Source organism: Colius striatus, chromosome 1 (assembly GCF_028858725.1).
Source record: "Colius striatus isolate bColStr4 chromosome 1, bColStr4.1.hap1, whole genome shotgun sequence".
Taxonomy (NCBI): domain Eukaryota; kingdom Metazoa; phylum Chordata; class Aves; order Coliiformes; family Coliidae; genus Colius; species Colius striatus.
The window spans coordinates 22,675,342-22,690,020 of record NC_084759.1 but is presented as its reverse complement, the minus strand read 5'-3'; the positions used below and the strand labels follow the sequence as shown (position 1 = coordinate 22,690,020).

Genomic DNA, 14,679 nt, shown 5'->3' with positions numbered 1-14,679 from the left:
GCCTCTCTCTTAAGTGTTCATTTGTTACAAGCAATTTGTTGTTGAACTGATACACTACTAGGACTTGAAACGAGGTACGTTAACACAAGAGGAGCCACCAGTCTTGGTGCTCCGTTATCCTAAGTGTTACATTACACACTGTTCTTATATGACAATTAGTGAGGAGCTTGCTTATGAGTGGGTAACCGAGGCCAGTATTTAATACAGATATGCTTGCCTATTTCATAAGAAGAAATATCAGAAAAAAATTCTGTAAGTAGAAGAGAGATGCACCTCTGAGCTGATACAGCGACTTCCAGTACAGTGCTTCAGGAGCATTACCTTTCTCAGCAAGCCTTCAAGTTCCAGAGGCCTTTACATGCAGCACCAAAGATACAGTAACATTTGACTGGGTAAAGCCACAGATTCTATGGCTTTACAACAAACACCCTGACTTGCAAAAGGCAAGGCACATATCTACTTTTTAACAACTGGGAGGCACTAAAGGCATAAATGCTTTCAAGTTCTGATTGAACTGGAACAGGGAGAGAGGAAAACAACAACACTTCAGCGGGTGAGAATATGTCTGTGAAACTCAAGACTTAGGGGATGCAGTTAGTTTTCATAAAAGCAAGACATGACAAAGTAATAAAATTCCAAGTAACAGTAGCTTTTAATTGTGCTAGATTCTGGATTGTTATATCAAGAGACAACAGCATTCTGTTATTTGTCTATTTCTACAAGCCTTTGCCTTAATATTTTCAAAACGTTTCATTTTATTCAGCTATAAGCATGCTGTAGACACCTGAAAAGGCACCAAAATTAAGTAGTAATTTAATGGCTGATTTTAGCAGGAGGCAGCAAACTATAAGTTGTTCCACCAGCATTTCAGAATTAGCCCAGCAGGATCTCTGTTACCTCCATATAGCCAGGATCAGTCGTGCTCTGAATTGCTTCGTAAAGTTCTGCACCGTCTTGCAAGTTATGGATTTGCTGTCTTGTGACTATGCGTGATCTTGGTGTCCTTCTGGGAGTTCTTTCTGCTGAAAAGAAACCATGATGTTGAGCACAACCAATACACTTTAAAGGTGAAACAAGAAATGATTATATAAGAAACACTGTAGTACTTGGGCCTTGCCAGAATAAAAATACAAACCACTTCTAAATAGGAACAGATATATGTGTATATGTGTGTGTGTGTATACTAGGAAAACACAAGCAGAAAAAAAGTCTAATTCATTTAAATTAAACATAGATTAGATTATTATATGAACTTTGGGGAAGTCAGTATCAGTTTCTGCACTTAGGAGAAGGTGGGAGACTTGACACACTGCCACAAAACTTCATGGGTACTTGACCATATTTTCTACACATCTGTCACTTCCTCTCATACAGCAGAAGGGCATCAGAGATCCCAAGATCTGGGACAACAGGTGATCTGCATATGAAGTTGTCTTTCAGCTGGTGTCCTAAGGCAAGTGCCATGTTAACTTCATTTCATGATGTTAGTTGTGTTAGGTAAGTCCTGTTGCTGCTGGCATTCTGATGAACTCCCTTCAGCGCCACAGACTCCAGCACAGACAAGTTTACCAACCAAACTTGGGACACCAGAGTGAGGTGGTGATATGCGTGGGTTCGTGTCACTGAAAGTAAGCATTGTAAAGTAAACTCTGTTTTCAACTGAGGATTCAATGGTGAGGTTTGGGGGTCTTATTTTAGGGTATGACTTTCTTCTCCTTGTTATTCCTGAGAGTCTGAGTTCTGAAAAAGCAGATAGAGAACACCTCAGTGTTGCAGATCACCACGAGAAAGACTTATGGAAAGGGAGAGGCTATTTGTGTTATAGATACGACCCTGTGACATATGAACTGCACAAGCTACCATTAGTGATGGAATCCTACCTGTTCTTAAAAAAAATCCCCACAAAATATCAAATCAAAACCAACAAAACCTCCTGCCAAAAACCAGACCAAAGTATCAAAGCAGCTGGAATCTATAATCAGTGTGGCAAGAATCCCAATACCCTTCTCATTCCAGTTTAACTGAGTCAAACCTAAGTGGAATGAACCACTTTTCTGGTGCAACAGCGAGCTTCACGAAGCTGTAGCAATCAGACCTGAAAATTGCTGCTAGAAATCACTGGCAGATGTGTGCAGTGTCATCCCATTACTGAATCAGAACATGGCTCAAGTCAGAGGGGATCTCTGGAGGTCATCTTGGCCAACTCTCCTGCTCAAGTAGGGTCAACTGCAGTAGGCTGCCCAAGATCATGTCCAGTGAGCTGTTTGAATATCTCCAAGGATGGAGATTTCATAGCCTCTGGAGGTAACACTGTTGGTCATCCTCACAGCAAAATAAAGGTTTTCTGATGTCCAGAGTAAACCTCCTGTGTTTCAGTTTGTACCCATTGCTTCTAGTCCTGTCACTGGGCACCACTGAGAAAAGTCTGGCTTCTCTCTTGTTTGCATCCTCCCTTCAGGTAGTTATGTACACTGATCAGATTCCCCTGAGCCTTCTCTTCTCCAGGCTGAACAGTTCTCTCAGCTTTTCCTTCTATGTCAGATGCTCCAACCCATTAAGCATCTTCATGGCTCTTTGTTCGAGTCTCTCCTGCATGTCCCCGTTTCTCATCCTGGGGGGCTGTGTCCAGACCTGGACACAGCACTCCATGTGTGGCCTTACCAATGCTAAACAGAGGGACAAGATCACCTTCTTGACCTTGCTGGCAAACACTCCAACTGGTCCACCAGGACCCCCAGAGCCTTTTCTGCAAAGCTGCTTTCCAGTTGGGCAGCCCAAAGCATGTAGTGGTGCATGGAACTGTTCCTCCCCATGTGCAAGATTTGCATTTCCTTTTGTTGAACTTCAGGAGGTCCTTGTCAGCCCATTTCTCCAGCCTGTTGAGGTCCCCCTGGATGGCAGCACAGTGCTCTTAGTGTATCAGTCACTTAGAATCATAGAATGGTAGGGGTTGGAAGGGACCTTTAGAGATCATCTAGTCCAACCCCCCTGCAGAAGCAGGGTCACCTAGATCAGGTTGCATAGGAACATGTCCAGCTGGGTCTTGAAGACCTCCAAGGAAGGAGCCTCCACAACCCCTCTGGGCAGCCTGTGCCAGGGCTCCCTCACCCTCATAGTGAAATAGTTTTTTCTTATGTTTAAGTGGAACTTCTTGTGTTCCAGCTTCATCCCATTAGCCCTTGTCCTGTTGCTAGATACTATAGAAAAAAAGGGATGTTCCAACCTCCTAACACCACCAATTAGATATTTATAAATGTTAATAAGATCTCCCCTCTTGGTCTAATTTGGAATCATCAGCCAATCTGCTGAGACTACAATCTGCCCATCATGCAGATCATTAATGAAGATATCAAAACAGGACTGGTGCTGGTCCCTGCAATACACCACTAGCTACTGGCCTCTCAAAATACTTGGTGCCACTGATCACCACCCTCTGCGCCCAATAGTTCAGGTGGTCTTCACTCCATCAGACTGCTCATTTAGCCCATGCTTTGTCAGCTCCTCTATGAGGGCCTTGAAGGTGTCAGTGTCAAATGTCTTACTGAAATGTAGACAACGTGCACTGCTCTTGTATCATTTACCCAAACCAGTAATTTCATCACAGAAGGCTGTTGGGTTAACCAAACATGACTTCCCCTGGTCAATCCCTGTTGACTACACTCTCAATCACCTTTTCCTTCATGTGTCTGGAAATGGTTTCCAGGATTAGTTGTTCCATCATCTTCTACAGGATCAAGGTAAAGCTGTCTGGCCTGCAGCTAGTTTTCAGGTCCTCCTTCCTGACCTTTTTGAAGAGACATTTGCTTTCCTCCAGCCTTGAGGTACCTCTACCAATCACTATGACCATTCAAAGGGGATCATGAGCAGCCTTACAAAGACATCAGCCAGCTCTTTCAGTACTTGCGAGTTCTTTCTGTCCCTGACCATGGACTTAGAAAGGTCCAGTTTGTGTAAGTTTTCTCTAACTCGATCCTCTTCCACCTGGATTTATATCTTTCTTGCTCCAGACTTTCCCTCGGTCTCTATGGCCTGGGATTGCTTATTAAAGCTGAGGTGAAAAAGGCTTTCAGTAACTCAGCCTTCTCCACATGCTGTGTCACTGGGTTCTTTGTCCCATTTAGTGGCTCCACTGACCTCAGCACCTCCACAGTCCCACAGTGTTTGTGAGGAAAGATGCTCAGAACTCAGTCTTGGTGTTCAGGTCTACTGAGATACACCCTAAGCACTGCCCACCTCTGGGCAAAACATTGGTGCTGGGTCTTTGAATAAAATGGGATCAACAGTTTTACCATTTCATAGCACTTCACCATCAGCTCAGTAGTCTGAACACTCTCAGAGTTTCCTAAACAGCTGCAAAGCCAAAGAGACAAGTATATAACTGTAGTAGATACGTAGGAAGATTTACATAGGAAGTAAACAACAAAACAATACAATACAAAACCACCACCAGCAAAGAAAACTGCCCAACACATTATCTCTGCTTCTCCATCACCAGAGAAGTTTTGGCCACTTTCTTTAAACTCTTTTGTAAACACCTGAAAAGTTTTTGTGTTCTTATTACATGTTCTGAAACAATGAAAGCTTTACCTTCATGCTTTTCATATTCTGCTTGGATTTTTGCAAACAGAGCCTCCAGTTTCTTTTGTTGATCCTCTGCATGCTTGGCAGCTTCCCTTTCTTCAGCTCGACTGTTACGAAACACGTATGAACCAGCTGATGTCTTTTCCATCCACTAAAACAAAAAGATTCAAACAAAATCCGGACTTCAAAATAATTTTAACCTCATCTAGTTTCCTTCTAATACTCACTGTTAAGCAAAAATGCTTTTTATAAATGAACAAGCAGTAAACCTTAAAGTTCTTTCAGTATAATAGATAGAAGGCAAAATCCCCCACACTGGTTGGTAAATGTTCACGTTAAAGATACAGTGAAAGAGTTGGAGCAGTAGTCAAAACTACACGATTTAAGAGCTGAAGAAATCATAGCTTATAGGTGTCAGTGATGTAATTTAGAAGACAGCTGGATGCCATCAATAGATATATTAAGATATGAACCACCAAACTCAATGCTTAAAAATGTCCCAGAACTGCATTCTGCCCAATCTGCCTTTCCACATCAACTGCACTGTTTCCCCATGCTAGACTAGATACTGTAAAAGAACTATGATGTCATTCTGCAGATGCTTTTAAGCAACTTCTGCCTGAAATGGTTCTGTAGGACTACAGCCTTGTCCACAACCCTGCCAGCACTGGCGTGTCTGATTGGATGAGACAGGTGAGCCGAAAAGATCACTGCTGCTGAAAAGTGGTCCCTTCCCTTCCTTTTTGCTGCACAGTCCCATCTTTGCCCTTCCACTGCCTGTAGCATCTACTTGAGCTCACCAGACCACACCAGTTTGCTCATTCAACAGTAGTTTGTTGTGTATTTACTATTAATTCATTAAACCAGGAGTAATTAAAGAAATTAGCTAAGCAATAGGATGAGCTGAGCTCCGGGTTTAGCACAGAGAAGCAGCAAAAGAGTATAGTTAGAGCAGGATGAGGAAGGGTTGAACTCTATGAGGCAGTGAATTGTTGAAATAGGCTCTGCCTGCCTCATTAGCTACACGCCATGTATTTCCTGCATTATTCAGTTTGACGCCTTTCTCGAGGGTTGCTGTGATTCCCATGCTCCTTGACTCCTGAGGTAAAAGGACACAGGTAGCACTTCCTATCACTTTGGTGTGTTTGTGCAAGAGTATCAGTGTTTTAAAAAAAAAAAGTCTATATCAGCACATCAATCTCTTGACAAAGTGAGAACCAAAGCACTGCTTTCCTCCCCAGCCTGGAGGCCATTTACTGTGATGTGGTTACAGATTGCAGCCCCCTTTCTGGGACCTAAATAAACGTCAGTTCTATCAGGCAGTTCACATAGTAAGTGCTGTGATTTCCTCCGTTAAGGTAATGATCTAAATATCAAAGTAATGATCCAAACCAAATATTGTTACTTCTTTTGCAGAATTCATTCTGCACTGACCAACAGTTATACAACACTTTAAAAAGAAAGCAATGGAAAAAAAACCCTGAACCCATAGGACCATGCAAAGCATAACATACTCTGAGAAAAGTTAACAAAATCTGGCCTGGTTAAACTGTTCACATTAAGAGGATTGATTACTAACATCAATCTTATTTCTTTTTGTAGTTGTTATTATTATAAAAGCAAGTAGTTACAGTGCAATCTGACCATATTTAAAATGTCTTGATATTGAGTGGTGTTATAAAGATCTTCATTCTAATTGACACCCTAATCATATTTTCAGCAGTACTTTTAAGTAACAGTTCTGACACAATATAGGCAAGCAGTGAGGAAAAGTGATCTTACTAATGGTTATAAATGTCAGTTCTTTGAAGGGATATGGATGTGGATAACAGAAAAAACTTCTACTTGGGAGTTGGAACTGTCGTATTTTTTTTTCCCTCCATTAAAACGAGTGCTGTGCTTTTTGCATTACAGACCTGAAGTGTCAATGATTTCTGGCTTTCTGAAGCTGAGAGCAAAGCCAGCCAGAAGACACTGAGTGCCAACTCGACATTCTTAAAGCAAGGTACTCTGCTCCTGAAATATTCCTTATGTGCACCCTGCAAGAACCACTCACACATAGCAGTACCTTAAGTTTTTTACCTCTTTGTTATGTCAGATCTGAGGAATGATACAGCAATTAACTAACGTCATTTAGGTCTCACAGAACTTGTTAAGGCTCATAAGACACTGATACGGTACCTGAAGAGGGTAAGTTCTCTGAACGAGGACATCGACGCAGCCCACGGCTCCCCCCTCGCGGTGGAGCGAGGCCAGAGGCAGAGGGAAGGGGCGCGGGTCGCGGTGGAATCCCAGCCTGGTGTGCCACCGCGCGCGCCGCGTGCTGTTCGCCGACACCTGCGTGAGCCACACAGTCAATCACCAACTGACACAGACACGTCACACACACAGCCAGCCTCATGCACCTGGAGACTGCTTTGCCGCTGACCTCCCTAAAGGTACCTCACTCTGGCACCTGAACGTGTTGCATTTTAACCTCAAGGTTTCCTTTCATGTTGAAGACTTTAAACAGGAACTAAGAATTTGATGGAATTCTCTAGGAAATGAACAGCTCCGAGAGAAGCCATTGCTTCATGCCAGAGGAGCAGTATTTTTAAGCTGAAGCTTCACCCTGCACTTGAATCACACTCAAGCCAAACCCTTCCCTGTCAAGCCCCTTCTCATGACCTGGGTTTCTTTTTCTCCCTCCTTCTTCCTCTATGATAGATAAATGCTTTTTGTAACTTGGTGCTTAATCAAACTGAGGAGACTGAATTGTCAAAACAAGCAGCAAAACTTGGCAGAATGTTCTTCCAGCTTCTCTTAGAACCCTACTGAACAGTGTCAGCGACCATGTACCATGTCTTACAAACCCGGTTATTAAACTATGACAAAACTGTGTCAGTTTATAAAGCCCTGACAGAACTTTTTCTGTTTACTAACGTGGCTCAACTCAACAGCAGCTCTCACATCTCTTGCTCGTATCCAATCAAGCTGAACTAATACTTTCTTTTACCTTTAACATAAGAGAATCTGGGGCTTCCAGTGGCGTACATCCGTTCTGAGAGCCAACAAGTTCTGCTCCGTGCACTATGATCTTCTGACCAACAGTCAGCCTTCTTCTATGCAAGAAAGCTTTGAGAGGTGGATCCAGAAGAGCTCTAATCCCATACCAGCCATCAGTAACTTCAATTATCGCTGCTGCTTTTTTACTTTCCACATTCTTATTGCTACTGCTAGGAGATACAACGGTGTTTAGCGATATGATTTTAGAAACACACAGTACAAGTGTTTTACCTGCTGCATCGTCTCTTTCTGTTATTTTTTTGATTGCTGACCGTTTACTTTTATCAACTTCCAAATCATACCTACAAAAAGAATTCATGATGCTTTGTTAAAGCAAACAAAATCCATCACCTTGTTCTTTTCCTTTAAAACAACTGTAGCAAGATACTGCTTTATCAATCTACAGGATTAAGTACTGCTGTTGCAAAACAAACATTATCTACATTTGTACAGGTAACATGCACTACATTTCTAATACTGATATTAATACTGATTTCTAATACTGATCAAGTTTAACAAGTATCCCAACAAAGAGTAAATGCGAGGTAGAGGTGCTTATTTTGAACTAGAAATCACACAGTACCACAAACTGCAACTCCACATACACTGCTGTACACGTACCTATATTTCAACTGTAATAGCACTGTTTCTGGTGTCAAACATCTGTTAGCAAATTCACGTGGAAAAGACACTTCCATGGCTGCCAATTTCCATACAATCCACCTATAGTGATTGTAAACCCAGGCTTCTGATATTAGCTTGGGATCCACACCAGGAGTGTCACAGAGGGCTCTGCAGAGAAATAGTTAAGAAATTAACCTGAAATCCACTGTAAGGATTTGATAATCTCAAAGGTCTTTTCCAATCATAAGGATTCTGTGATTCTGTAAGGTCTCACTTGCCTAATTTTCCCTAGCACTGTATTCAGCATATGTACACAGGCAACATTAACAAAGGAATACTTATTCCAGTGAAGACAGGAAGGTCACGCTCCATAACCTGCTCTGGTGGTTGTCTGGATACCAAAGTCTCCTCCACTTTGGCTGCATGCACGTGCACGGGTGCATGGCATGCATCCTTGAAATGGGGACTGTGGCTGCAGGGACATGCAGTTACACAGTAGAGAGGGACTGAGGTGTACTCTATCCCCTTTCAGGCCTACAATTTCTCCTGCTTGCTTGAGCTCATTACAATCCATCCCCTCATACCTCATAGTTTATAGAGTTGTGCATTGAGTGTTTTGGTTTTATTTCCTTTTTTTCTAAGCATGCCTATGGACAACACATTTCAAGAGCTTTCAGTTGCTACTGAAGAACTTTTCTTCATTGAGAGACTGCTCAAATGGACTTTCAGTCTGTGCTGAGTCTGTGCTGTACCACTGAGATCTGCATAAATCGGGTTGGAAAACTAAACAAGATACTTGTCTCAAGTCTGTATGTAACAGTACCTGTAGAACTCCTTTTTTCCAGCTTTTCCCTCATCTGTAGGTATTAGCCATCCTCCATCAGCAATTTGCATCCCATTTCCTGCTAATAAATATTCCTTACTGAAAAAGTCTTTCACGAGAAACTGGAAAGATTCTGCATTTGTGCTGTTAACTTGTATGCAATGTTTTGACACACCATATGTGTAAAGCTGCAAAAAAAACCAACAGACGAAAGTCAAAATAATGTCAATATAGTAAGAATTCAGCTAGGAGCTTTTATATCTAACGTTAAAAATTCAGATAAAACACTTCCTTGAAGTTGAGACAGCTTTTCTCTGACCTTGTCATTTCATATGTAAACCAAGAATGGAGGAATTCCCAGTAATTATTTTAGCAGAACAGCATCACAGGGTGCTTTAAGAGAGTTTAAAAAATTCAGTGTTTTGTACCTTCACCGTACCAAAAGCTTGTTATCTTTAAACATCTCTTCATATGGGTTAAAAGTCAGTTTTGTCTGATTATAACACAGAGACATTTAGGACTCTTATTATTTAGAGTAGTCTTGGAAACTGTGGATATGCAAAGCTACTTAAACACTGTAGCAACTGGTATAACAGATACTGTACATACTTATCGCAAAACCAAAGAATGTATCTGTTCAAAAGCTACTGAGTTGGGAAAGACACACAGTAAAAAGACACCAATGTACCTCTTCGGTAGAATAAAATTTAGGAGACGTCTCTTCCACTGCAGTTTTCAGAGAGATTCTATTTCTTGCAGATGTTTTAATGACATAAAGACTGCCTGGCTGGGAGCCAATATTTTGCCTGTATTTCTTTCTAATTCTCATTTCCTGCAGATCTCTGGCACAGCGGAGATTTGTCACCATCTTGACTGTAGCTGCAAAGAAATAAAACCCCAAATCATAAACGCTTGTTTACAGTATTTATAGATTTCAGATACACAGACAAACTATAAAGCAGATTCAGAGAAGCACATTCTCTAAACCACTCTGCAGATTTTTAGAAACTGCAACAGTCTAAATATTAAAAGTTTAATGCATTTAAAAAGCAGCATTTACTGAAGGAATTGGAGTAGTATTTATATGAAATGAACTATAAATTAATATTAATATCTGAGTCCCTGACCTAAATTTAAATCCTCAGACTAAATTCTGTCTTCATAGAAAATTCCAAATGAACAGAAATTAGTTGATGATGACTACAAAGCCTGGAATCCTGAGAATTTGACCTGCAAATATAGGACCTAATTCTGCAAATGTTCATGCACCTGTTCAAATACACAGGAGTCCTTCTGAAAAAATCCAGATTATGTGATTGTAATGGTTACAAAAATGATAAACACTGGAACATAAGAGAGCTTAGAAGGCATAAGCCCACATGACAAATAAAGTCAATAGTTGGAGCATTTAAACTCTGCCTCTTTGAAAACAACATGTTTAGGAGACACATTTAGAGCCATTTATATGGTTAAGCTTAGATTTTAATCAGAAAACAGAATGAAATCAAGCTTCTGTAAAAGTGAACGAACTATAGCAAGTCTAATCTTTCAGGCTCCTAGAATATTTTGGGAGGTACATAAAACCAAATATCAAATGAAACATTGGCCATCTGGTTTGTGGAGCACTGCGTGAAAACAATTTTTTGGTGTTCTTAATTACCTTTGGAATTGCATATGTTTTATTAGGAGTGCAATATAAAATAGTAGAAAAGTAATTATTTCCCGACTTTCCTGTAAAAAAAAAAAAGTCTTAAAAATAAGCTTCTTTGTATTTAAAAAAGGACTGGCAGAATTCTTTACAGATTCAATTCTGACAGTATTCACAATAGTTAAGTGATTAAAATATGAAAATACCCGAACTGTTGTTTTCTAGGTCAGTGTCTGCTGCGTGCTGGATGCAAGACTGGTGATCCTGTGGTTCAGCAGAATTTTGTTCAGTTGTGATTCGATTTACTTCCATCTCTTCAGTCATATTTTTGCTGATCAGCGAGTCACATCTTTTGCTGCTGCCTTGTTCACCTGTAGAAAGTGTCAGCGTGGTTTTGAAGGGTGGAATAAAAGTTTTAGCAGTTGTGCCAGATCTGTACAAACTTCTTGCTTCTTCACTCTCATTTGCTGAGGCCTTACAGGGAGTAGAAACCCCTGCAGTACCATTTGAAGCCTGCCGTAGTGCACAGTGCTGAAAAATAGCAGGTTTAGATTTGAATCCTTTGAAGTCTTGATCTGGTAGAGTAAGGGTGGGATTCTTGACTTCCTGGCGTTCTTTAGTAGCCCTACAGAGATGAAAACATTGAAATATACAAGTTTTAGCTTCTCAGCAAAAATCTTCCTCAGGATTTTTATATTCTTCATTTAGTACTGCAACAGTCAACATCACATCAATAAAGAGACAAAACATCAGTGTGGCATTTTAAAATTGAATACTTCATTTATATACATAAAGAAAAGAGAAACACAACTGTACAATTTGTACAAACACAAAGGGTACAAATGTACATTTTCTCACTGGTTTGCTGCAGTGATGTGTGTTGTGTGGCAATTTAATGTTTATTTTGAAGTAGCAATTAATGATCATATATTTTTTAAAAGTTACAAGGGCTTGGGGGGTTTTTAAAAATTGCCTTAGGAGACTGTAAAATCCTAGAATGGTACGGGTTGGAAGGGACCTTTAGAAATCATCTAGTCCAACACCCCTGCAGAAGCAGGTTCACCTAGATCAGGTCACACAGGAACCTGTCCAGACAGGTCTTGAAGACCTCCAAGGAAGGAGCCTCCACAACCCCTCTGGGCAGCCTGTGCCAGGGCTCCCTCACCCTCACAGTGAAATAGTTTTTTTCTTATGTTTAAATGGAACTTTTTGTGTTCCAGCTTCATCCCATTAGCCCTTGACCTGTTGCTAGTTACAACAGAAAAAAGGGATGCCCCAACCTCCTGTAAAATGTATTACAAATTTCTCACCCAAAAGGTTGACAAGTTATGGGTTTTAAAGGAACATGGTACATGAATTTTCTTCTGTCCTTGAAAATGCCTGTAAGATAATTAGAAAAAAAAAGTTTTTTCTATTTCTAAATTATACATTGCATGGATATTTACAGCATGTTTGGGTTTTTTCCCATATTAATGTTATAAACATACAGAAAAATTTCCAGGGTGAATTGAAATAGCTTTGTTCTCCACCCCCTGCTGAAGAAAATCTTTGTATAAAACATCTTCACACTAGTTGCAGACAGATTTAAAGGATAAGTGACCATGATGCTGCACTCTCAAAAGTTCCTATTTATCATCCTGCAAGATGTGTTTATCCTAATCAATAACTAGCTTCACATAAAGCATTAACTCAAACTTTAAAATCTTCATTTCACTTTCATAAGTCTCCATATTACTGACTCAAATTATTAAGAGCATCTGTAAAGTAGACACATGTCAGTAAATATATTCTTCACAAATTGCTGTATGATGAAATTACCAGTGCCTTCTCATTCCTGTAAATAGAGTTTTAAATGGAGAGATTACAGATCAAGTAAATAAATTCTTCCTACTTAGACAAGAATTTGTGAAATTTAGGAGTGTGAGAAACTGGATAAATTCCTACCAAGCTGGAAACTGAATCTGACTTTTCATAGAAGTAGTTTATGACAATATATTTAGATTCTACACAATTAGGCATACCATTAATGATGTGATCACCATAGCAGCATCCCTGAAGTTCCATGATGGTATCGATAAAAGAGGCAGTTAAGCAATATTATTATGTGCTAGTTTACTGGAAATTGAAGAATTCTAAATCTAACAACTGACTTCAGATCACTGCTTAGAACATGAGAAGAGTAAAATTACCATCAGGGGTGCTTTTCGAAGCTTTCAAAGATCTGGAAGGATTATTTGTTCTGTTAAATTCAAGCAGCAGACGTCTTTTAATCGGAGGTTCTCCTAGGATAAAGACACAGATCTTTAAAAGTCATGTTCCTTTAAATTTCAGTTTCTTACCAATACTATATAACTCGATTATAATTTCTAAATAAAGCATTCAAAAAGTCAGAGCAAGCAGAAGCAGCAAGTTTTCGGATCGCACGTGAGTACGAAACAGCCTTTTCGAACAAAGAGCTATTTCACTCTGATTTGCAAAAGGTCCTTCTCTATAGGAGGACTGTATATTGGCTTATCAAGAATGATTTCAACACTTTGTATATTGAAGTTTGCTGCAGCATCTTTTGTGGTCATTAAGTCTGTTCTGTTCAAATCCAGTTTTGTGAGTCTTAAGTTACCAAACCTACTCAGCACAGTCTGCTTCAGGAAGCGCGCCACAGCACACCTCAGCAGCCCAGCTCACCTGCTGCTTTTTGTACTTTCAGTAATCAAAGTGACCCTACAGGATTCTAAGGAAGTGTGCAACAGACCTTTTACAGAAGCTGTAACTAAGGATATGGTTCACAGAATCACAGAATCTTAAGGGTTGGAAGGGACCTTGAAAGATCATCCAGTCCAACCGCCCTGCCAGAGGAGGGCCACCTAGAATAGGTCACATAGGAACTTGTCCAGGTGGGTTTTGAATGTCTCCAGAGAAGGAGACTCCACAACCCATCTGGGCAGCCTGTTCCAGTGCTCCCTCACCCTCACACTGAAGAAAGTCTTCCTTATATTTCTTTGGAACCTCTTGTGTTCCAGTTTTGTACCCATTGACCCTTGTCCTATCGTTGGACATCATTGAGAACAGCCTGGTTCCATCCTCCTGACATTTGCCCTTTACATATTTGTAAACATAACGAGGTCACCCCTCAGTCTCCTCCAAGCTGAAGAGCCCCAGCTCCCTCAGCCTCTAACCACAAGGGAAACACTCTACTCCATCATCTTTGTGGCCCTGCACTGAACTCTCTCCAGCAGCTCCCTGTCCTTGAACTGAGTGGCCCAGAACTGGACACAATATTCCAGATGTAGTCTCACAAGGCAGAGGGGGAGGAGGATCTCTCTTGACCTGCTAACCACAGTCCTTCTAATACACCTCACTGTGGCACAGCTGTTTCAAGCTGGACTGGAAGAGCCCTATCTACCTTTTCATGCCTACCTAAACTCTCCTGCTCTAGCCTGCCCAACCTTTGAACTGCAACTTGTGCAGACACTCTGTTGCAATCTACCCTTCCAGAACTAGTTTTCAGGTAGTCCAGGGCCCTGAGCAAGTCTGACTGACTATGGGAGCATTAAGTACCAACAGTCCAGCCCCGAGAGAGATCAGTTTTAGATGGTAAGGAACAGTGTTTTTAGACCAAAAGCTATTACTCATATCAGATTAGCAATTTCAATACAAATGAAACTTTGCCCTCACCTACAAGGCACAAAAAGGGAAATATTTCTATTCAGTTTCCAATGAATTTTTCAATAGATTTGTGTGGAGGGGGGAAAAAAAGCCTCCATAGAGAGAGGAAAGGAGCAGCAGCTTTCTGCTGTAACCTAATGATAAAACAGAAAAACCTACACACCTTCAAAACCAGGTATCACAAGTTTAGCTTGTACCATGCATTTGAGGCTGGAAAGAACCGATGAACTATTGCCCACAGCATAAAAAAATTTTTGGCATTCACACTTACAGAAAGAACAACTTCTCTATGACC

General features: G+C 40.7%; 1 protein-coding gene across 1 annotated transcript in view; it reads right to left on the bottom strand.

The window, feature by feature from the left end:
- Window positions 1-14,679, bottom strand: part of BRCA2 (BRCA2 DNA repair associated) — a 34,516-nt gene that overhangs the window by 4,857 nt on the left and 14,980 nt on the right. The window contains 10 exon segments of the mRNA XM_010198382.2: window positions 898-1,019; window positions 4,588-4,732; window positions 6,763-6,918; window positions 7,577-7,928; window positions 8,248-8,418; window positions 9,074-9,261; window positions 9,762-9,952; window positions 10,928-11,346; window positions 12,032-12,101; window positions 12,911-13,003. Of these exon segments, the coding sequence (XP_010196684.2) occupies window positions 898-1,019; window positions 4,588-4,732; window positions 6,763-6,918; window positions 7,577-7,928; window positions 8,248-8,418; window positions 9,074-9,261; window positions 9,762-9,952; window positions 10,928-11,346; window positions 12,032-12,101; window positions 12,911-13,003 (1,907 nt within the window).